At 36.6% G+C, this 25,223-nt stretch overlaps 1 protein-coding gene across 2 annotated transcripts; it reads left to right on the top strand.

Moving 5' to 3' along the window:
• LGSN (lengsin, lens protein with glutamine synthetase domain) lies at window positions 1–22,601 on the top strand. Of its 2 annotated transcripts, XM_038132572.1 has the most exons (5): window positions 1–222; window positions 5,935–5,994; window positions 7,075–8,071; window positions 18,249–18,427; window positions 20,003–22,601. In XM_038132572.1, the coding sequence occupies exons 1-5, from the start codon at window positions 193–195 to the stop codon at window positions 21,200–21,202; spliced, it is 2,466 nt and encodes an 821-aa protein (XP_037988500.1). In that variant the 5' UTR covers window positions 1–192; the 3' UTR covers window positions 21,203–22,601. The 2 variants fall into 2 exon arrangements, with proteins under 2 accessions (XP_037988500.1, XP_037988501.1); XM_038132573.1 differs by lacking the exon at window positions 5,935–5,994.
• The last annotated feature ends 2,622 nt before the right edge of the window (window positions 22,602–25,223 follow it).

Below are 25,223 nucleotides of genomic sequence, written 5' to 3'. Positions count from 1 at the left end.
TGCTCGTGGGCATGACTCGTTGGGGTTGCTCTCCATGGTTCATCATCTGCGTGGCCTTCTGGGAAGAGAACTTTACAGCAATTCTGTTTGAACTAACATTCATTGTGTCTATGCCTATAAATATGGGACATCTTTCTACTAGACTTTCACTAGGCCTTTTCTAATGGTGACCTGAACCAGAATGAAGTGGACATGAACAAAAAAGAAGATCTTAGTCAGCAGGTAAGAGATTTATCATAAATTATTTCCAAGCAGATATACTGATATAAAACACTCCTTGAATCTACCTCAAAGTTTCAAGTGAGTGCGTTGTTCCTTGTGAATTATGTGCAAGGCTCTTCATGCATGTATGTTGAGTATGGTCTAATTCTGAAGGAAATGGAGGTCAAAGAGGCTTCTTTCAAAGCAGAAAAACTCCATTTGATTTAGGAAGCAAATCCAAGAGATTTTGACTTCCTATTAATTTCATTTATAGCTTTATCAAAAGTAACAGAAATAGATGTCATAAATCTGATCCTAATAATATTATTGGAGAAACATATTGGCTTTGACTTCATTAACCTAAATGAAAGCACTACAATCTGTGGATTGGGATCTGACCTGGATTACAAAGACACTCTTGAGTCAGATTACTGACCCAAATGGAAATGCTTAGTTTTTATATAATTGCATTTTAAAGCAGATTCTGGTCTCAAATTCATACTTCTGTGGTCTCAAACTACTGTGAAGGAAAGATAATTATTCATTTTGAGCTTTTTAATTTTGAGCCTCTGCCTTATTTAGGGATTTTTTTTAACACAGTGCAGGTAACATAGTCAAGGGAAAATAATTGCAAATAATCTTGTTACAAGGACAATTCGGTTGCTTTGAAGCAGCAAGATAATCAATGACCTTGAGAAGCTTGTCTGGTAACTGTCTATATAGTATGAAGGCTTTGAATGGGTGTAACAAACAATGGCAGATGTTAGATGTGAAAATAAGTAGCACAATATTGTGAGCTAACCTCACTCCATTCATTTGCACATGAAGGAAATTAATAATCTTGAGAATATTTGAAAGTTTCAAAGAAAGAAGGAGATTTCTTCTGCTCCTCACGTTGCCACACATCTCCCTTGACCTATGGCAAGTTTGTGCTTCAACTTCTCAAACTGCAAAATAATGAGATGTACCTAACACTTATGCCACTTTCACATCCTTCACAAGGAGGTTTTTGTAGCAATAAATCACTCTCAGAGCCACTTTATCAAACAAGGTCACTGAGGGAGAAATTAGTCACAGCAGTATCTTGACAAAGTATGTGATCCTCATGTTTGCTGCTTACAAACAATCAGTGTCTGTTTATCATTGCACATATGCCTTCTTTTAGCACTGCACCCAAGAGCCAAAACCCCTCTCTGTGCTTGGAGGTACTCCCTGGAAATATCTGTGTTGTCCTCGGTACAGCTCCATGCCCAGATTCTGTCCTGGTTCAAATCTTTGTAGCTCCAGTGACTCCAGTGAAGCTTCATTAATTCCCAGCAGTAGATAATTTGTTCTTGCATCCTCTGCTCCTTCACTGCCTGGTTGCTGGGGAAGCAGCAGGGCATTGCTTTCCTCCTGCCAGGGAAAGGGGAAGGGAAATCACTTGGATGCAGAACTACTTGCTTTATGGGTACTGTTGTGTAAGGTCTTAAGCAGCACCTCCTGCTGACTTGGCTTCAAGTATTTGAAATTCATTACTACACAAAAAAGATTAAATAAACTTGATGTACCAACCTGGGAGAACTGTAAAGGGTAACCTCATAACAACCAGAGTGGGACAGAAAAAGTTCCTCAGCATTTGGAATATGACAGTATGTGAAAACACTGAAAAACTGGCTCTTGAATTAGAACCGGAAAAAAGTTCAAACAATGAGAATTATGTCCCCTGTCAGCATGTCCTGAACAACATTTTTGCAATATTTCAGACTGGAAACATTTAATTTCAGTTTTTCAACAGTATTTTATATGATAAAAAATATAACCTAAGTGAAACAATTAACTTTTCATATATAAAAAAAAAATCATCCAACCAAACCCTATATATTTTTGACTTTTGTTTTAGTTTCCTATGTTTTTCTACTCTTAGGCTTACCAGATTTTGACATTTAGATATTCTTTGCAAAAATAATCTTTCATTCTTGAAAAATCTATAGTGCCAAGTCAAAAAGATCATCACAATTTGACCTTTTAATAATCAGTTAATGATATGAAATAAAAAATGAGAATGTGACTTAGCTCCTATTGTCTTTTGTTGGATGGTTGCATCACTTTTTTAGGTAGTCAGTAGCAGGAACATTGAGTTATTTTGTTGATTAGGTATACTGAAGCTCCTGCTAGAGTTGCACCTTGCCTCTTTCATCTTCTCCTTTGATAGAAATCCTTCTGCAGCTCTTCATCTAGAGTTACTCAGAGATCCTTTTAACCTAACTCCGTTTCTCTCTTTTTTCCCCCTTTCAAATGCTTTACTGAGAGTGTATTTTTCTCATTTCCATGTCTCTTTTTGTCAATATGTTTTTGAGAGCGGTTTATAAAATACAATAGTGTTTGCAGTCTTGACTGAAGTCATGACACTGATGCCTACATAAACAAAAAGTAGGAGAAAAATGGAAGGTTCCCTCTGAAGCATTTGAATTTGCCACATAGAACACTACAGATATATTTTCAGCCACCTCTAATAACATTTTAAGGCAAAAGTTCAAGAATTGCCCTGGATTTTCACCTGTTTCATGCACCACAAAACTCAGTATTTGTTATTCCTCCCAAAGGCAACATTTTACATTTGCAATGCTTGGCAGGTTTACAGTTGAACTGCCATTTGGCATTGCTGTATTTCATGGTATAGTTAATGCTTCACTTCAGGGCTGTACAAAGCCCAAAAATGAACACAAACTGATTAAGAAAAATTGCTTTAAATTTATATTTTCTGTGTTACCACAAGATATAGAATGTCCCTCAGATGTAGAATCCTGGTTGCATGCCAGAAGTGGCACTTAATCTGGTTAAGTAGAGCAAGAAATTTCATCTGCTGAAATAGTTGCCTGCTGTTACTGTCCTCTATTCTCTTCTCTTCCTACCTGCATGGTGCCTCAACATGCTGCTGTAAAGCTTAAGTGTAGCCCTTATCCGTTGATAGTCAGAGACATCCAGACTCTTGTGTACTCAGAGCGACACAGCCGGCACAAAGTGAAGACGAGTAAAGCTGTTATTTATGAGTTGAGATAATCCATAAAGGGAAATGAAGTGTGATCCAGCCTACTCTTCCTGCCTCTTGTAGGACTTGCACTGGTCCTCCTCTACCTGAAGCCTTAGCAGGTGCAAACTCCAGTGCAGAGGGGATCGATGTATCAGCACAAATTGCAGCACTGGCACAAGTAGACCTAACAGAAATCAGAGCTTGGGCAAGTACCAATAACTATCAATGAAAAATAACATCAGATAAAACTTCAAAAGGAAGAACTTAAATCTCAGATCTGTCACATAACGTGGCCCACATTGTTTGTATTTTGGAGTTGATTCTTCAGGCAGGAATATTTGAATCGCTGCCCAAGTGTTCACTTGTTAAGACAGAAGCAAATTTCAGAACTGCCTTGACTTCCGACTAAAGGTGCAAGCAAATATTTCAAAATCAGAAAAAAAAAATTAATTGATGCTGAAACAAATGTTGGGTAAAAGAACTTTAAGGTAGCTTATTTTCTAGTACTGTTGATGCAGAGCAACAAAAATGTAGGAACTTTCAGGAAGGAAATTAAAAGTAGTCAGAATATTTGCTATATTAATGGCAGGACTGTTTTGCTTTCCTCTCAGCACAGCACGACACATCGTTCAATTAAATTTAGTAATGATTTATAGCTAGCTCACTGTACCTCTTTCAAGGCATTATTTCACTTAAGCATCCTGGTCTTCTGTAGAAAAAAAATCCTTTCAAGAAATAAAAAGTTAAACAGATAATTCATAAGTCCTATTCCTGGGTGGTCTCCCTTCTGTACCCATGTACTAAGCTTTTTCTGATAGTAGACACCACATAAAATACTAGACAAATAAGTCTAAGTCTGTGTTATATCTCATGCATTTGACTGTCTTTAATGTGAAGAGATGCTGTAGTGGTACCTTGCAACAAATATAGAAATGTTTATTTCACTGTAGAAAATACTGTGAATGAAATGAAATGAAATGAAATGAAAATTAAAAATGAAATTTTCAAAATGGAAGTCCCTAATGTCCGAGTTTATTTAGAAATTAAGAGTCATCTCCCCACAAAAATTCACAATGTACCTGTTGCTGAGGACCTAAAATAATGCATAGGTTGTTCTCTGTATACCTGCAGGAGTTTTTTTATTTGAAAGTAATAATGATCATTGTTTTTGTTTAAAAATAAGGGGTACAATATTTCTTTTGGGTCTAAAGTCAAGTTGCAGTACCATATCCTAGTTCTTCATGGAAAATAAACCCTTTGCAAACTACTACAGACACATCAGTTATTAGCGGTCTGTCGCAAAGGAGCAGTTCCATTTACAAACTTGCAAGGGATCAGTCCTTATCATGGTCATGTCTATTCAGAAGGAATTTGTTTTGGTAAGGATTGTAGTGTGGGAATAGTATCTTGTGTTCGTGTAATCCTTTGGAATGGCTATTAATATGAATAAGTAGTTTTCTGACATTTTGCTTTTGACATCTATACAATCCTTTTCCTGACTTCAGTAGCAGTGCTATAAAAAAGGATGAGCTTAACTTTCCTTCAGTCATTTTGCTGAATATTTTTCAGAGTTCTACAATATGGATAACAGGCAAAAATTTATTCTAATTAAAAAATTTTCAATAGCTATCAGCATACATTATAAAGCAGATATGCATATGGTGTTATGATTGTTACTGGTTCAGAGTTACTCAAAGGAAACAAAAGAATTCTGAAAACCCCGTAAATTGTAAACCAAGATATTTTGATGATGGCAGCCTCTGCACAAAACATATTAAAACCAATATTTGTCATAAATTAATGATAATATAATTTTTTAATGACTATAGCTTTCATAGCAGGAACTCTACTTTCTCTCAAAAAATAATGTTACATGTTTAGACATTTAATATGACAAATGTTTCAGTTTAAAACCTGTGTTTTTCTATTCAGCAGACCCCCATTCCTCCACCCCTACTGTTTCTCCGCCAGCTTCATTCCCTTTTTGTATTACTAAGGAAAGTATTAAAATTATAATTCTGAATTGCAGTCTGGTTTTGTCCACTTTTCTTTTCAAAAAAGTTTTTTTATTACGTTTCTATTTCATAATGATACAGAGCTGTAAGAATTAGATCTAATCTGCATGGGTGAATGTGACAGGGCATCAGCAAACACCCAGAATTACTTTATGGGGTGTTATAGGGTGTGTTATGAGAATAAACCAAAGCCCTTGGATGAAGAAATGGGTTCATTAAACATGGAGTGCTAAGCCTGGGGTAGGAAAGGACTTCTGTTGTGAATGCACCAGTGACTGCGTTCGGTTGCAACTGGGCATCACGGGCATGTCCCTGTGGATATGTGCGTAGGAGTCAGGGGTTTATCCTCCCACCAGAGCTGCTGGCCAGCTGCCTGCCGCACCAACAGCAGGGTCCCAGGGAGCTCCAAAGTAGCTATACATACAACTGGTTGCGGAAATTTGGGGCAGGCAGGAGAGAGGGAGGATGATTCCGGTGAGCACTTCTTTATGAGAGAAGCTGTGAACCTCTTTTGACTACAAAATGATGGAAAATAGTGCGGTGAGAAAATAGTAAAAAAGGGGAGTTCTTAATGAACTTAACGTAGGCCATGTAGCTGCTTCATTCTGAATGCACATTGGATGCTTCTGGCTTTCCTTCTATGAGCTTCTTTCTGTCAACAGAAATCATTTTTGCCTTTGCACTTTTCACTTTGCTTTTGTGCAGATCCCTTCTTCTGGAAATCCAGAAATTGGAGAGAGTGCAGATTATTCCTTTGTGGAAAAGGTAAAGAATGGTCTCATTCAGAGGATATGCCATGATTTCCTAGTGTTTTTACAGGTGCTAATTCCAGCCCAATCCAAGCAAGCCAAGGAGTATTCATGTCTCTTAAATACCTACTTAAGTAGGTATTCATTAGTAATATAACAGTTTGTGATTGGCTATGCAGGGATTTTGGTTAAACTAAGTCAGGGAGTCTTTTATAAGGCATTGTGAAATGAAGAATTCAATCACTATCATGACAATTATTCACTCACAATATTGAAATCTGTGCTATTTTTTTTTAATTTGAAAGTGTCTGGTTTTGATTTCCTGTCCCTTTCCCTGTCACCATCAAATTAATCACACTTGAGGTAGGATCAGGATACATGGGAGAGAGGGTAATCCAGACACTTGATATATTTGGGGATAATGCAAGCACATTACTTTTTGTAGCTCCTTTTTCCACTTTTTCCACAGGTTTACATCCATTTTAAAATCTGCTCCCACCAGTACAATATAAGCTATATCAGTGTGATGTATAAAGGTAAACATCGGGTTCTTTCCTGTTTAAGCATCCAAATATGAGCTTTTCCTTTTGAACAATGTTCTGAAAGTTCAGTTATTTGTCCAAATTACATCCCGAAATTAATTTAAAAGCTGCTTATTTTCAGGTTTCAATCCTCACACTCATAAGAATTGCTAATGTTCTGGTTTCAGGGCAATAAATTTCCTTTATAAATACAACTACTTTTAATGTGACCAGGAATATGCTTAATTGTAAGTAATAAAATACATTTTTTCATCTTTGAAGGACACATTTGGTAAATGATGTCACACAATGTAGTATGTCTCGTATTATAATCTACTAAATCTGCCTAAAGACCAGTATTATGAAGGTGCTCTCTCCAATTTTGTTCTAAAACATAAGAAAAAGAATTCTGTGATATATTTTAAAGATCAAAAAAAGTGTTCACTTTTGAGACTTCCATTATCAAGAAGTAGTGGGAGTACTACAAGGTGAATGCAGCAGGTGGTAGTGCTCCATTGCCATGTTTGTGTCATTCATGCATATTGTTTGGTTGTATATTTTATTGCTGGTTACAGAACACACCTGAAAGTGACAATGATGAAGTTGATGGCAACAATATATGTGGTTTCAGAAAGAAAAAGGGAATCAAAGGTCCTACAAAGTGTGTTCCTCCTTTAGAAAATGAGAAGATGGAGCTGTCCTGCACCTCAAAAATCCCAGATCCTTGTCCTCTTAAAGGAACCACTGGTTGCTTAGACCTGCCATCAGAGCAGTCTCTCCAAAACCCCACTACCTTTCCTGCAGCACAGAAGGACAGAGGAGGTCACAACAATTCCAATTCTGGCAGCGATGGTAAAGAAGACAAGTGTGGAGAAACACGAGAAACCCAGCAATATGCTGATACTGGGAAAAGAATATCAGGAAAAATGCATGAGGAAACAGATACAGCAGCTCAGATAAAGCTGCCCCCAAGTGTTCAGCCTGTGAGGGGTGCAGAGAAAGGTGGCTGCACGGAGGTAGTGCAGAGGGACAAGCACAGTGAGCAGGCAGGGGGTAAGCCAGGAGAACGGGGTGGGATGGAAGAAAACATTGTCAAGTTTCACGTGACAAAGATGGGCTCCCTGGGAAGTGCTACATCCATGCCAGGGAGCCAAACTGGCGAGTCCTTCAAGGGGGCACCTGGCATTTCTAAACGAAGTCTACAAGAGTTGAAAAACCTGCTGTGTGAAGGCCATCTGCCTTCTCGTGGGCCCAATTTCTGTGGCAAGGCAGGCAGCACTTTTGCTCAGAAAAATTTGAAACCCCAGGAGAAAGCAGCTGACAAGCAGGGCCGACCCTTTGAGACTTTTAGTCCCCATTTTGGAGAGGAAAAGCAAAAGTACCTCAGCTTCCACAAGGAGGGAATGGGGCAGCAGAGCAAAACCGTCTTGGTCCTCAGCTCTGCTGGTTCTGATCAGCAGCAACCAGTGGGAAGCGATGTGGATCACCTTATTCTGGGACTTCCAGCAGCTCCTACACCTGCAAACAGCACAGCTCCTGAGGTTCAGTTTGACTCCTCCACAGGCCTCGACGGTAAGGATACTTAATCACCTGCTCTCTTCTTAAGGAAAATGCTCCAGATATTTTGTGGTGTTTTGCTAAGTTGCAAATTTAAGTCAGAGCTAGTGCATGAGAGAACTGACACCTGTGGTTTCTGTGTGGTCAGGATGGATTGGATATTGTGCTCTACATCTATGCTGCTTTTTTTGGTTTTATTTGGTTTTTTGTTTTTTTTAAAGCAAGGCATTTATAAAGCCCAACTGCCTGCCAAAAAACTTTCACGCACAAGTGGTCTTGTCTTTTTCACTAAAACTGAAATATTTCCTCATTTAAACTGAGTGAAGGCAGCATTTCATAAAATTCTGCTACATACTGCAAAGCTCTGATGGCATCTGCGCTTCTTAAAGTTTCTCTTTTTTTATAAACATTTCCAGCAGTAGAAATTGTTCCCATGTAGTAATGGTGTTTTCAATTATTTGTCTTGTGAGAGGACTGGAACGCAACAACATCTCTTGCAAATTATAGGGGAAGAAAAGCAAATGAGGCAGAGAACTTCCACTTGTTTTCATGCTGTTCAGTAAGTCCATTTTGGAAGTGTTTGTAGAGACAATTAATTGCTACAAATAGGCTGTGATTTCTTTGTAAAAGCTTCTGGTCTAGCTGGATCAACAAACTGAAAACTACTATTAGCTGTGATAATGTAATGGGCTTGAACAGTTTGTTGTTCTGTTTCCAGGAAGCACAAAAACACCAGTTTGTCAGTTGTATGAATATGAGATTAATACATTTCCATGAGCATCAGTCCAAGATCACATTATCAGCTTTCCAGGACAGATATCTTGCCTTTTGACTTGCTAATACAACAAATATGAACCTCTTCATTGATAAAATACTTTATCCATCATTAATTATGTAAGAAATATAATAATAGCAATTAAATATTTACAATAATATTAATTTATTCTGCTTTTTTCAACTTTCCTGGCAGATGGCTAGAAACCCTGCTACAGATATTCTGAAAACAGACAATTTGAACATGTCAATTGTTATTACCTGCAGCAGGATTTCATGGCAGACATTTTGTATTAGCCAGTTTGAACAAGTCTGAAAAAGAAATCCATGAACAGTATCAGTGTTTACTCAAGGCACTGCATGAGAAATACAAAGCTTTGAAAAGATACTTCACACTTGAACCACTCTCTATTCATGTGTATTAGAATAAAAAGTTGAGAGGATTATTTCTCAGCCTATGCTTGATGCTGTTCCCTTCCAGACTACATTGTTTTTCACATTGTTAAAGGCTAGCAAAATTCACTATCAAAATTTTAACACTGTGTTCTCATTGTCTGCAAAACCAAGTAGTATATTTAAAACATAGCACTAATTATTATTTGTCATAACACTACTTACAAGGTAGAGGGAACTGATAAGATTAGCTGTAGATTCCACAGGGAAATTTCAACCCAGTTGTAACCACTCAACATGAAGTAGCTAATCCAAGCTTATTACCTAGTCAGTAAAGAGAGGCATTTTGTCTTCAGAGAGGTATTAGAAGTGGATGAAAAATTGATCTCTGAAGGTGGGCGTATATTTCCACTCAGTGGGGAAGAAGCCCCATGGTGGCTAGTTTAGATCATTTGTCTAATTCTGAGATGCTTAAAACTACCTGGGATTAATCCTGCTCTGTATGACTGGTGGTAGTGATGGCTGCAAGAGACCTACAGGTGAGAGGTAACTATGCGGGGAGCTGGGAGAAAACTGCTTTTTCTCATCAGAACAGTATTCAATATCAAACATTTTGGAATCTCATAAGGTTTGGATTCCATTTGGTTTTGACCAAAAAAGTTGTAGGCCTCACTGTGCAATTCAACTAGTTAATGGAATGCACAGAAATAGTTTCTACTTAATAAGAACTGCATGTGTTCAAAATTTAATTTTCATTGAATGCATTCAGTAACTTAACTGAAGAAAAGAAAGTTCTAGATAAATTTCTGCACTGTTTAATGAGCCTTTGCATAAACAGTATTTCATTGCTGCTTGTGGTAATTTATTGATTGATAAGATCAAGTCCTAAATATTTTTATTTTTTAGACTAAAACATAATGTTAAATATTTCAGTTACCAAAGTGCCTGAAGTCTTGGATCTAAAGATATCTTGACTTTGAGTAGATCTGAAATACAATCTCCAATCAATTGCAAATTTTCAAATATTTGAAGTTGCTCAAATCAGAAGACTTCATCCCAAATGTTTGGAAAAATTAAAAGAAGTTATATTTCAGATCTACTCAGTGTTGAGATATGGCCAAAACAGGAATATACTTTATTGTTATAAAAGTACACAGTTAAGGGACAATCTCTAGAGAGGTCAAAACATGTAGCTGAGCATCAGTGATTCAGAGTATATCAGAGGATTTATACACAGTCATTTTAGTTACATGGCTAACATCTCCCTAAAATGATAAATCCATAAACATCTCTCTAAAATGATAAATCCATATCTTTTTTTCCAAAATTCTGATGTGCATTTTGTCCATTTCTTGTCATATCTTTTGTAAAAGAAGTACTTGGGAGTGGAAAGAAATAATAGGAAAGATGCAGACATGTCAGGTACTTAGGTTAGTAAGAAAAATGCTACTTAAATAATGTCAGAGAAACTGGACCTGAAGCTAAAGCTAAAACTCAATCTAAAGAGCTTTTCCATGGAAAGATAGAAACTAACACATGCAGCTAATTAGGTGAAAATACTGACAGCACTAACCTGAATTTAGGAATTTTATTTGCCAAAGTGTCTGTATCTGATAATGATGTGAATTTCTGCAAGTTGGTACGTAGTCATCTATTACTGGCGCTTCTTAAGCTGTTCAATGCCTGCATTCTTGGGAGACAAAGAGGGATGATTCCAAACAGGGAAGGATAAGAATAACAGTAAAATTTGCATGTAGTATTAAATTACCAGTCATGGTATGTAGATGCACACAGGATGAATTCATGCGTGTGCTATATGTGTAGTGTATATAGCACATAAGGCAGGTGTATAGTGACCTCTCTGAACAGAAATCTTACCACGTGCTGCTCTGCATGCTACTAAATTAGAATATTAATACTATAGCAGCCAGAGAGGAGGCCAGAGGAAATAATTTTATTCAAGCAATATGAAGCACCCAAGGATCATGATACCCCAGACTCTTGATGTATCATCTGCTCTGTCTGACACGGGGATGTGGGCTCCCAGAGCCAGGGACTGCAGGTGGCCTCAGCAGCCACACGCACTGAGTGTGGGCAGAAGGATCAGCTGAGCCTGGTGACATCACACCAGGAGGAAAAAATCACACCAGGAGGAGAAATCGCTCCTCTGGACCTTAGGAAACTCCATCACTGCCAGGTAGCTGTAGGTGAGCAAAGCACTGGAATAAGTCTCTCACCTGAGGCTTCAAATTTGCTTTGCGTGTCTTGGTCAGTAGCCAGCATAAAAAGTGTTTTAAAATCTACTCAGTGCAGATTGCAAAGCTGGGCGTCCAGAACAGCTCCCGAAGCAGGTTCTCTCAACAGGACTCATATTCTTGAGTATATGTCAAGTATATGGCCATGTAAATATGACCAACATGAGACCAAGAACTGCTTGAGAGGAAACCGAAGAAAGAAAATATGTTTCAGCTATGGCTGCAAGCACTAGTAGCTACCTAGAGAGTGTTGAAATTTCAAGTGCACAAGAAAGTCTGAATGCTTCAAGAATCCCTTGCTGACCCCAAACACTGAGTTCCTTTGTTAGCTTGGCTTTTTAAGGAAAAACATATCAAGAAGATACTAGCAGGCTTTCATACTTAGAAGCAGATTTCATCAGTTCCACAAGAAATCTTGTTTTCTACTACAATATTAACCTCATGTTTTACTCTTTACTTGTTCAAAGCCCTTATTTTTAATGATGAGGCACTAAGAAATGCTGCTACCTAATATTTAGGGACAGAATTACGAATCCTTCAGCAAAGAAATAGCCTAGGCTTTTCTCTCCACTGACATACAAAAATTTGCTCACACAGTCTGAACCAAATTTCAACTCCCCATGTGGTTTCACTGTCATCTGTGCTCACCTGGAGGAGACGTGTCTGCCGCCACTGATTCTGCTGAGTAAATCCAGTCAGTCACAAGGAAATAGAAATGGAGAGCCTTTGCGAGCTGTAGGTGGACAATCAGGGGATATAAGTGGTCACTTCACAGTCACTGTCTCTGCTGTAATTCCTGCAGCATAAAAATGTCTTACTTTGGGACTTAGGACTGTCTTTTTCACTTGGTGCCCTTTTCTGCTTTGCATTTTACACAAACTGTGCCATTCTTGCAGCTCTCCTAAAGTGAAGAACCAAAGATATACTGTTCCTTCATGTTCTTTCCCCATGCCTTGTCTGTGGTTCAACAACATTTTTCTCTCTTTTTCTGTGTTTTGAACTGACTTGGAGTATAGCGGGGCTGAAGCTCAGTTCCTTTCTAAACCCTCTTTGTTGCCCTTATTTTCTGTTAAAAAAAAGGCTTTTTCTTTCCTTTTCTTTCTGTACTAAGCTATATACAACTGACCATTTTTTTTTACTTAACAAACTCTAAGAACAAGCCAAAACAACCAAAAACTCTTTAGTCCTTTATCTTCCATACTAATAGATGAAATCTGCCTCCTCTGTGACTCTGTATGATTTCCCATTTTTTCTCTTAATCTATATAAAAGAAAAATGCTCAGACAGGACTTCCATCCAGTCTTTCTGATCTATTTTGTCCTCTTTCAGCAGAGATTCAACTCATCTGTCTCTGGTATTTGTTGTAAGCTAGTCATGACATGACTCTGTGTGAGAAAGAGGTGTATTCTGACAGTGATTCTTCCCACCCACTGGAGACACTTGCTTTCTTTACAGTAATAGTTAAAGGTTGCAAAAGTTGTTAGATTGGACCTAATGTAAGGGAAACGCATTCTTTGCTTGTTATGTCTGTCAGCCGCCTCTCCTTCTACAACATATTAATGAAAAGTTTAGTCCTTACCTTCAATACTGTAAAAAGTCTCTTCCCTAATTAACCTTGCTTCCCATTAAGCATAGTGCTCTCTCTCATCCTGGAAGTTTTCAAGGCCAGGTTGGATGGAAATTTGAACAACCTGGTCTAGTGGAAAGTGTCCTTGCCCATGGCATAGGCACCAGAACTAGATGATCTCTAAGGTTTCTTTCAACCCAAACTGCTCTATGATTCTCCTGAATTTTTTAAATTAGTACAAATACTTTTAGACCTGTCGGGACTTCCCAGTTTGCAACCAGTGTATGCCTTGGTTCATGCAATTTTGCTCCATAAATCCAAATTTTCTTTTTGATTTTGAAGAAAGATAGGCCAGTGTAGTTTAATCTTATTTAGGATTATCAGTTAGGTAACTCCATTGCGTATTTCATAACTTAAATTTCTTTCAGACACCTGCACATTTTGTTTTCAAATCCTCTAAATTTTGTACACAACTGTGATGATTTTCTCATTCACTGCAGATAATTTATAAAATATCTTGGATTGTAGAAAAATATAGGTTATTTATTTCATCTTTCACTTATTGAGAGATAAAAATGTACTTTCCATTTGACTCTTGAAGATGTATCTTCTCTGAGAAGCTGTGTCATCCTGTTGTTCATACAGTTTAGAAAGAATAATTCATGGCTGATTGAAGCTGTATATCAGTCTCTAAATTAGTTACAGAATTCAAGGAAAAGCTGAGCTTCTCCATGGTCATGCCAGTAAAAAGCCTGCTTTGCAATTAAGTTTAAAAAAGAAAACAGACAAAGAAATGAATGGGAAAAAAAGAATTCAAAGTTTCACTGTCAAACAGATCAGGGAAATATTTTTACTGTCTGATATCCTTTGAGAGTTTCTAGTAGGCTTACATATTTATTCCCTGGTTAAGAGTCTCATAGGTGAGTTAAAATACAAGGTAGGAAACAACTTTTTATGTGCTTTACTGCAGAAATCGAGTCAGTAAATGGTTTTGGTGAAACCTTTTTAAGGTGAGCAAGAAATGGAAATTGTGCATTTTTTCAATCTAAGATGCTTCTGATCATTGCTTACATCAATAGAGCATTCAAATGCAACTCATGTCTGCTTACCATGTCAAAAAGACAGATGGGAAGAGAAAAGTAGCAATAAGAATTATATCAGCTATAGGAAATGCTGTCATATGAGGTTTGAGAAATAAAGGTGATTAACGTTTGAAGGCAAAAGTGAGAACTGTAAATAACATGTTGTGTAAAACAAGTAAACTGGCTGTTCTTAACTATAGAAACCAGAGTACTGTGATGAAGAGCAGGCATGTTTAAACTGGTTCTGACAGTAATTTCCAAAGGATTTGGAAGAGTGTAGTTGTGTGATTACCCTGTGGGACTCATTTCTAGTGAGGACCATCAACACAAGGTATCTCTTTTTGTAAAGGGGGTCAAATATAGATCTTCAGAGCATCCTGTGTTAGATTTCTAACAGTAGCCTCTTCTAGAACTGAGAAACTCTTTACTTGAGTTGTGGTGTGGTTTAATGCCCTTGAACAAGTTGAAAATGAGAGACTGATCTGCGATGTGCACTTTCTTCTGTTTTGTCATTTTTCTGTTGCTGAGAAAGGAAAGCTGATGTCAACTCTTTCCTCTAGCTGCTTTTAGCAATCTGGATTATTTAAATATTAATAATCTAAGAATGGCACCCCTCTAATACTAATACTAATACTAATACTAATACTAATACTAATACTAATAATATCGGCAATATTTTTAATTTGGTGCAATTAATATGTTTTAAATATGTGAAGATAGTTCATATTTGTAGATATTTTGTGCTAATTACAGTAGAAACAGGAATATTACCAATTTTTTCTCAGTGTTTACTTAAATGGGAAATGCCGACAGAACCATAGACAAACAAGCATTTGGTTCTTTCCTGTGTCCTCCCAAACTGATGTAGATATTTAATGATTTACTCAAGGGAAGATGGCCAGTTTGTTTTTTTTATTTGGTTTTTAAAATGAAAATATGAACAAAAATTTGAGCATCTCATTGAATGTACGTGTTTCTTTAACAAGATTTTATGAAATGAAAAGGAAGATGCCCTTATTTCTAGGCCCTCAGAAACCTAGAGAAAAAGTTACACTTGTGAACAGAATCCTCCCTTAGAAGGATGTAAAACTTTTAGACTGTGATCCTAAATCAGCTAGGCCTGTCAAATATATACTATCTACTTTACCTCTAGTAGCGAATGCTCTGGATAATGACTATATGAACTGAGTAAAGACAGAGTACTCAGCTCACTTCTATACTTTTCCAAATTTTAATAATTGTTAGAATCATGGATGTAGTTTGACAGTGATTTATTTAGTCGCTACCAAGAAAATATATTTTGGGTCCTATGCAGTAGAAAAGTGAGCAGCAAGTGGTTATTCACTTATTATTACTTAAAAAACAAATCCCCTCACATATTTCCAAAATCAATGAGAGGTGACATTTTATCTATCTTATAATTTACAGAAACATTATTTCAATGAGAAAGTTAATCTAAAAATGATATAAATGAACTCCAAACAGTGTGTGAAGGCTGCATGACTGTTTCTGTTGATTCTAAAAGATTTTGGAAAAAGGCTCTTGTAAATGAATGAGTGTCTTTTGACAAGCAGAGTGTCTACACAGGTATATAGATTAATTCCAGACTAATAGTAGATGAATATATACAATTTATTCTCATAATTTAAAAATATATATATTTCATTGTAAAAGTATAACTGGAGAAGACAAATTCTTGCTCTTTTAGTTGTTAATTTTTTCTTAGTGTTCTTTAGAAAAATTGCATGTTTATGAATTTTCTGTTAATGTTTGTTCACATATGGAGTTATGTATTTATTTAAATAACTGGCTCGAAGACACATATATAAAATTTGGAAAATCACCTGCCATTGGCAGTTGTTTAAATTAAGTATATTTGTAGCTGTACTTTTAAAATTAATTTATGCATAAATAATATAACATAACACTTGTTTTTTTCTTAGATATTGATTTAGAGAATCTATATCTCTCAGGAATACTGTTTTAAAGAATTAATTGGATCAGAATTGAAGTTGCTTTTTTTTCATGATTTCTATATTTTTACCTGAAAAATATTTGTTCCATAGCTGACAATCTAACAGAAAACATTTCAGGACATTTTAAGAAATACTTGCAAAATTTACATCAAAATTTGACTGATGTCAAGGGTTGTCAGCCAATTCTTACTTTGAACAATACAAAGATATAAAAATCTCAGTATGATAGGCTGTTGACAGGAAATGTTTACCATCTTTGCCAAGGAAATTAAACATGTATAAAATAAGGCATTGAGCCCTGCTATAAAGGTAAAAGCCTCAGGTTTCTGTCCATGGAGGCAAAAAAAACTTCTCTTGATATAAACTTTAGGAAGATTTTCAGAATCTTTCTAAGTTTATTAAACTATCAAACAGCCACAGTTTATACATCTTAATAAACTTCTAAATATTGGTCATGTTCATGAAAAAGTCAAATCTGGTATATGCCAGTAAACCTATATATTGTAAAACAACATGACAGGATGACTGAAGTGATACTCAAATAACTTGGTGGCATAGGCAAGGCAGGGCCCGTCCTCTCTGCTTGCTCTTGTGTTTTGGCAGCACCTGCAACAGAGTGACTGTTACACAAAACATTTAAACGGGACTTCTTTATTTAATACTCATCTTTTAAAGGGCATATTGCCCCAGTGTTTATAGAAGGCATTGGGGATGAAAAAAGCTATTTCCATAAGGAATTTAGAGCTGAAACAGACCAAAGAGAAAGATGTCATGAAGAGAAGGGAATGTGACAAAATTATTTTCTTTCTGTTCAATTTTTACTCTGTTCTCATATTTACTTAAATTTTGTTCTGTGCTTTCAGCTGCCATTCCCCAGCATGCACTGTTATTACTTAACTTTTTCTTATTTGACTGACCTAAAGTATCCTCCTTGCTGCCTAAGCTGGAGGATGCTGCAGTAGTACTCAAAGATTCTGAGAAGTCTGTGACTGCAGATTAGTTTGTGGTCCTCTCAGGGAATAATCTGACAGTCTTGTGCTGGGCTAGCTGGTGAGCCTTCTTAAAGCCTTGCAACCGACAGTCCTACTTGCCCCAAAGGAGAAGTCAAAAAGCTGTATTTGTTCCTGCTGGCTCCTGCTAGAGGAGATCTGCTCTAGTTTGGGTACTTTGCTACTGGAGAGATTAGGATTGCTCCCACCAACCTTAAGAGTGCCTCAGAATGAAGCTTTAAACACTTGAATGTTGGTAGTGAATGCTTGTTGTTGGTGATTTTTCACTGTGGATTTGAAACATCTGCAAAAATCCATCTGTGCACATCCTCAGGAAGAATGGAGGACTTTTCTCCCAGAAATGTGAAAAGAAATATATTTTTCCCAATTATTTGCCCATTAATTAAAATTTTACTCTTGTTGTTTTAGTTTATTGTACCAAGTGGAAGTTAATGCCTTATATAGTTTAACTTGAATAAAAACAATACATAGATGCTCCAAAGAAAAGCAGGGTGAGAGATTGAGGTTGGAGAAAGGAAGTTACCATGCCCATTTCTCTGCTCTGTTATAGAAGTTATACTCAGGTGTTATTGCCTTCATGTCAAAAAGTTTATAGTGCCCTACAGCTTCTGCAATACAGTTGATGACTCCATAACAGCAAATGTATAAATGCCTAAACTTCCCCAAAAGTCACTTCCTGTGCTGGAGAAGAAAACAATCCTCCTCAAGAGGCCTCAAGAAAGGTTTAGTAGAAGACAAGTGCCTTTTTTATTATGTTCCTGTGTCAACACATTTTACAAAGTCATTGAAGAAACAGCACCTGTAGTCTGTCAGTTTTCAGTGGGAAATAGGTATCCAGTCACTGCTTTTGCTCCTAAAAACCCTCAACAAACCTCATCAATTCCTGTTTTTGCCAAGTGTTCTCTTCTTAACTTGGAAAAAAGTTTAAATTTCAGACCATTCCAAAAAATAAGGAATTTTATACAGGATGACAGGGAAAAATGCCCGTGTTTATTTGCAAAACTCTTTCATGATCCGTATCTTTTTGTCATTTCTGTTTTTTCACCCCATGCCACAATTTCCTACCACTTTTTGGGACAGCCTTATTCCAGCACTCATTATTTTGTTTGACGTGAACACTCCTCTTCACTTCTAGCATTCAACAGAGACCCTGACGTAAACGGCCTCGGAAACCCAACTCTCCTTTACCTGTTCTCTCATATTGAATTTATTAAGCAGCAGATGGCAAGGGACAACGTGCAGTTTGTCAGATTTGAATCAGTAGACCTCCATGGTGTGTCAAGATCAAAGAATGTTCCTTCTCGATTTTTTCAAGTAAGTTTTTCATTTCTAGTTGTATCTTTATGTGTTTTCATGCCTCCATCCTTAAATTATATATATTTTCATACTGCAGGCAGCAACTCCAATTTAGAACAAATTATCTGTTCCCTCCCCTTGCTCAAGGATCTAGACTTCCTTCCTCACTGCAATCATTTATTCCTCTTTTCCTCCAAATAGTAATCTAATTAGATAAGGCTGATAATTTCAGTTCTTTGAAGTTCGAATAATCTCTTCCCTCAGAAATATCTTTTCAGATTCAACACATTATAAAAATTTTAGTTTGCTGAACATTTTAAAATTACAATGAAGAAAGGAGTAAACACTGAAAGAAATGAAATTACTGAAAATAAAATAATTTTAGTTATGAGAAAATCATAATTATCAATAAGATAGGAAAATATCACTGAGTTGCCCACTGATTTAACAGCAATATTTGCCATAGTAATGATTCAGGAAATAAAAATCCAATTAGGAAGCAGGATAAATTAGGTAGTAATGTTCAAGGTGGGAGAGGTAGTACTGTGGAGTAGTCACCTTTGACACCTTTTCCAGTGCCAAAGGGACAGCTTAGACATCTTGGAGCAGGGTTCACCAGAGTGTGCAGTTTTGGTTATGGGCGTCACATATTGATGCTGTTGACTGCCACCTGCTTAAAAGAAGACACCTTTCATTCATTCATTCATTCATTCATATTAAGAGAAGCCACCTTATGCACTTTTCATATGAAAATGCAAAATCTGCTATTTTCAGCTCAGAGCTTTCCCCTTTCTGGGTTTATTCTGTCTCCTCTGCTCACACAAATGGCAAAATTTTTCCCTTACAAGAATAAAGGTAAGATGTAAATATGAGCCAAATTTCACTTTATAGAACTTGGCCTAATTGCAGCTTTCATCAGAAAAATGTTTGATTGTAAGGGAGGTTGTAAAGGTGCTTGATTGAAAGTAGATGATCCTTCCTTGGGATCTTACCTGCATTTCATTTTCATCAGCTGAAACTTTCTGTTCAAAGGGAGAAGAAAATATAATTATGAATTTTTCTCACCTGTTAGTAGTTCCCTGCATTTTGCCCCAAATTTTTAAGTATAGAAAGTGAAATTTTTCTGTTAAAAGTTGCATCGGATAAAACAGTATTTAAAGAGATGTTACAGTCTGAATTGAATTGATATGAGTCTTGTGTGGTCACTTGGGTCTATGTAAAAAAATGGTAACTAAATAGACTAACTATAGATAAAAGTCTGACTTGCAAAGTGTGCACCTAACTGGGGATATTCATAATTATATAAACACCATGCAAGAAAAGTGTTGAACAATTTTTTGTCCTGTATGGAAATTTAAAGAATGATCATTGATGTTACAGTTTTCATAACAATCTTGCAGAAAGTTGTTCTGCTTTATAAAGACACAGCAACTAGCTCTTACCCTTCACGTCAGTGATCATTGCATTTTAGTGATCTTTTATGAAAATATCATTATTCTACCTGAGAATCTGAATTTTATGTCTTTTACATACATAAAAATACCATTGAGCTGTTTTCTGGTTTGGTAATATGTCATTCTGCTCTGTGTTTAGGAGAAAGCAATTCATGGCATTGCCATGCCCAGAAGTTACCTTGAACTGACGCTGAATCCTAAAGATAATGAATTAGATTACATAAATGCAACCAATTTCAATTGTGACATAATTCTGAACCCTGATTTATCAACATTTCGAATACTGCCCTGGACTGAGCAGACTGCAAGAGTGATATGTGATTCCTTCACCGTGCTGGGCACCCCACTAATGACCTCCCCAAGGCACATTGCCAAGAAACAGCTGAGCCAGCTTCAGGACAATGGCTTTTCTTTGCACTCTGCTTTCACTTATGAATTTTGTATTTATGGCATTACTGAGGTTGTAAATTCAAAGACAATATCCTTTCCTGCAGCCACAATACTAAATAACCATGACCAGACTTTCATTCAGGAGCTCATTGAAGGAATGTATTACGCTGGTGCCAACATTGAAAGCTTTTCTTCTTCCAGTGGGCCTGGGCAAATGGAGATCACTTTTCATCCAGCGTTTGGCCTAGATGCAGCTGACAGTGCCTTCACATTCAGAACGGGCCTTAAAGAGGTGGCTAAGAAGTATAACTACGTGGCTAGCTTTTTCTCAGAATCAGGATTCTACAATTCAGGGGCTATATCACACAGCCTGTGGGATCTGAATGGCCAGAAGAATTTGTTTTCTGCCGGTTATGGGGTTGAGGAGCTCTCAGAGCTTGGAAAAAACTGGTTGTCAGGTCTCTTGGCACACACAGCAGCTATCAGCTGCTTGATGGCTCCTACCACCAGCTGCCGCAAGTCTTATTCTAAATACAGTAAAGATTCAAAAGAAACTGTAAATGCAAAATGGGCATATAATGATAACAGCTGTGCCTTTAATGTCAAATGTCATGGTGGAAAAGGCACTTACATAGAGAATAAATTAAGTTCTGCAGCAGCAAACCCATACCTGGTCCTTGCTGCTACTATTGCTGCAGGTCTAGATGGAGTAAAGAGAGGACTCAGGTATGATGATATGCCTGAAGAGGAAAATCACACTGGTGATCTGAAACACTCATCTATCCCTCTGAAACTAGAAGATGCTCTGGTTGCACTTGAGAAGGATTCATGCATTAAGGAAGCATTAGGCGAAACATTTATCCGATACTTTGTTGCCATGAAACATTATGAGTTGGAAACAGAAGAAATGGATAGTGAAAGGAATAAATGCCTGGGGTATTTTATTTAGAAGGAGCACTTTTCTGTAGTGATGCTGTGTAAATGAATACACCGAATGGCTCAGATTCTTGAAATTAGTTTTAAATATATTTTAAAATGTTTTAATGCTTTGGGAATTTCCCCCCTCCTTTGTATAGTACATGGTAATTACATTTAATTGCCCATATACATTTATGGCAGCACAAAGCTGATGTATTAATGAAATAACATTAACAAACTCTTAAAAAACAAGTGGGGTTTTTTTGGGCAGGCCTGCTGGTGAAAAGAAGAAAAGAGAAGGTGAAATGGAGAAGAGCAACTGCACAACTCTAACAGGACTGTATAACACGCAGAAGAATGAGAATGATGGGGACAGTGATGAGGGGTGGGGTTTAGAACTGGGGAAAGTAGGGAATTTTGTGTTCAGCATGGTTATGGGATTTGTTCCAGCTTATTCCATAAGTGATGAGTTGCTAAAGCAAAGGAATATGAGTTTGATTTAAAACATAAGCTAGAACAATAAACATTGTAGAGAGAGGGGCAAAGGACTGAGGTTGTAGAACCTGAGAGGCAGGAATCAGTATCTTAATGGACATAAATAAAAAAGACAGGATGGATTATATAATAATCTATACATCATGAACTCTGCTGCTGAATGGAGTTTTCAAGACTTATAGTTAATAAAGATACTAAAAGCATTTAAATGGTGACTTGAAGAGGGAATAATTCATAGAAAGGCAGCAGTGTCAGGCCACTGTGCAATAAAAAATGAGCTCGTTTTATATCTGTTTTGATGGTTAATGGGTTAATTCATATTTAAATGGCAAATGAGGAAAATGAAAGGGCAAGAAAACCAGAGAATTTAGAGCTTAAACTGTACTTCATTGGGAAACTTGATTTTATCAAGCATGCGGAAAATGACTGAGGAGAGGAGCAGAAAGAGTAAGTTGAAACCAGAAAGAAAGATTGAAGATGCAAATTCAGAGACTGAAAAGTCATGGTTAAAATAGAGGGACAAAAGACCCAATTCTAAAATTAGAAATGGCAGCTGGTGTAAAGAAAAATAATTTTTAGGAATGGCAGGAGGTGGGGTTTAGATTTGCTCTTTGTTCTTGTTGCTGCTGTCATCCTTTATTATTAAAGAAAACATTTGTTTCTTACACCATCTCTGCATTAACAATGCTTTCTGGTGTTCTTTATCTTGTCACAATATTTTGATCTATGTGTAGGAATTTGCGAGTGAAAGTTTGGTCATCAGTGGAGTAAAAACAAGATTCAGTCAATGCCTCTGTCAACTTGCAGAATTAGGAAGGTGTGAACAGGAATGTGCTGCTTGCCTACTGATGGATCTTCCATTCTTCCCCTACAAAGTATTGTACATGAAATGTAGCACCTGGTATGCTAAAGCTTTTTGTGTGATTCCAAAGAACTCATTTTATACTCAGGTAGAAAGAAGAAATAAATAATCTAAAGAAACATGATGAATTCCCATGTCTCAATCTGTGATTGGTGGGTGGGATTGATTCTCTCTCTTACTCTCATGATACATTTTGAGTGCCCAATTTTTGGGCATATATGGGACTATTTTTCCTTGCTAGAGGCTAATTTGCATTGGGCAGGTCTAGCCTTGCCTTCAAGCAGAACTTTCCATTCTGAAAAGAAATCTTCCCTTTTGCTGCCCAAGCTCTTCTTCAGGGGCTCTGGAAATCTGTCTTCTCTCTTATCTTCCTGGTTACTTACCATTTCAAGCTCTTTGCATAAGACACACCTAAAAATTATTCCCTTGCTCAGAGAGCTTACTTACCATACTTAATATTTAGTCCCAGCAGTCACACAGATTAACAGCTATTCGTTGGTGTGGGTTTATAAGTCATTTTCTCATTTGTCTTGGATTTATAATTATCTGCCACTGTATACCTTCACTTTAAAAAATATAACTTCTATAACTGAATTTAAGAAACACAAAGTTTATTATATATACTACATTTATTATCCATATAGTTTCTTATCGCAACATTGACAAAATAACATCATAACTAAACCTCTTGCTGTGTATGTCCAAATACCTGACTAGATTGACAGAAAGCCATTATTTATAAACCAAAAATCCTCAGGTGCCTAGAATGGATGTTCTACAGTTATAAACCGTTGTAAAGAGATAAGGTAAACCAGTAAAATAAATATACAGGTATTTTCTAAGTAGTGACTCTACTCCTCAATGACTCATACTCTGAAAAGACATTGACTATATGATTAACTGGAAACATCTCATGTTTCTGGCAAATGAATGCTATTTTTTTTTTTTAACTAGAAAGTTCACAGATAGAGTCTGAAGCTAGTGGGTCCAAAATTTTGGTCAATATTGCTCAATATCTTTTCCTAAATATATTCTATATAATCAAAATAGAGTAACTCGCACTCTGTCAGAAAGCATAAAAACATTTATTTCAACTTATTTCAAATGAATTTCAAATTTGTATGTATCCCCAACTAAGTTTTCATGTATATTCCTTAGAAAGATAACAAGAAAAAAGTTAATAACTTCACTCTGCTCAGCTGAAATTAATTACTATTGAGTGTTGTAACATTAACATTTGATCTTCAAGTGCTGCCTGAAAGTACTCTTCACTCTTCTGCAGGTCTGAGGTGAATGTCTAGAGCATTATTAGTTAGATAATATAAATATGTGCAGTGTTATAAAAGAAAAAATAGGCATCTGTAATTTTGCATATGCTCCTGGTGATTCTCCAGGTTCATAAAATCATAAAACCATAGAATGGTTTGAGTTAAAAGGAATATTAATAATCATCTAGTTCCAAACCCCTTGCCATGGGCAGGGACACCTTCTACTAGAACAGGTTTTCTTGGAGCCCCACTTAACCTTGACTTGAACACTTCCAGGGTGGGGCTTCCAGGAAAAAATATGTACTTGAATAAGAGTAAATGGAGGATACTACACTGAGACAAGGATGGGAAGAGCCTCAGTTTGTGCTTGTTCAGAGAGGAATCTGGGCTGTGTTCATTTCACCAGCTCAGCTATTGCATAGAAGAGACAGATCAAGAAATATTAACAAGGGTAAAGCTTGCAAGAAAAGAAACCTGATCATTTTGCTCAGTTAAATTCTTCTCAGAATTTGATAATAAGGTGACAAACTTCAAAGACATGCAGATTTATCAGAGAAAATCCAGGGACCAAAGTATGTGAACACATCTAGATAGGTGTAAATTTCCTATTTACTAGGAATTACTGAATGGTTGTGTGTAGCTCAGAAAGTGGAGACAGAGTATAGGTTTTACTAATTGTTTTCAGGCATGTAGAGGATGTAGCTACAGAGCAGAATATTATCTTTTCTTCCTATCTGTTGCAATTAGAACATAGCAGCAGGTTTTCTTCAAGGGAGGTTTAGATTAGACAGTCTGGAATACATCAGAGCTTAAAGAGAATGAAACTGGAACCAGGTCCATGGAAAGTGGCAGTGTTTGGATAAGGGAGACCACAGTCTAATTTATGATGCACTAAGATAGTATATCCTGATGCAGGGTACCTTCATAGTGTTTACAGGTGCAATAGGATAGCTCATATTCATTGTTTGCTGGGTACCATGTTGCTGTGAGATCATTGAACAGACTGCTACACTATCTTTTTTAGGAGATAAAAAAATTGTTTTTAATAATTATTTTTAACAATGGTGTATTTTTAATAATAATAATTTTACTATTATTTTTTAATTTTTATCATTTTTTTCACATTATTTTTAACAGGAGAAATCTATCCATGGTGAGTGTATGTGGAAGAAAACATACCAGAAGATACAGAGTAGCAAAGCAGTCAGAAAAACTGGTGTACAGCTACAGTTAGACATATAATGTAATGGAAAACTAGGGACACAGTGAAAATGTGTTGAAAAACTAAAATATCATTGCTCAGGTAAATTTTATGTTGAATGTATGTAATGAGAAATGAAGGTACCTTATACCCCTGGTACACATCATGACTTGATCTCTTTTGTGAGGTAGGATCCGAAAAATAATACAAAAGTTACACACCCTTT

The sequence above is a fragment of the Motacilla alba genome, chromosome 3 (assembly GCF_015832195.1).
Source record: "Motacilla alba alba isolate MOTALB_02 chromosome 3, Motacilla_alba_V1.0_pri, whole genome shotgun sequence".
NCBI classification, from domain to species: Eukaryota; Metazoa; Chordata; class Aves; order Passeriformes; family Motacillidae; genus Motacilla; species Motacilla alba.
The sequence above is the reverse complement of the archived record's forward strand: the minus strand, read 5'-3'. Positions and strand labels throughout refer to the sequence as shown.

Bases quoted from the DNA above. Each gene is read 5' to 3' on its own strand.
- LGSN (XM_038132572.1), top strand. From the start codon at position 193: ATGAACAAAAAAGAAGATCTTAGTCAGCAG. The intron at 5,995-7,074 runs GTAAAGAATGGT...TGCTGGTTACAG, and splicing joins ATTATTCCTTTGTGGAAAAG to AACACACCTGAAAGTGACAA. The intron at 8,072-18,248 runs GTAAGGATACTT...CTTCACTTCTAG, and splicing joins CTCCTCCACAGGCCTCGACG to CATTCAACAGAGACCCTGAC.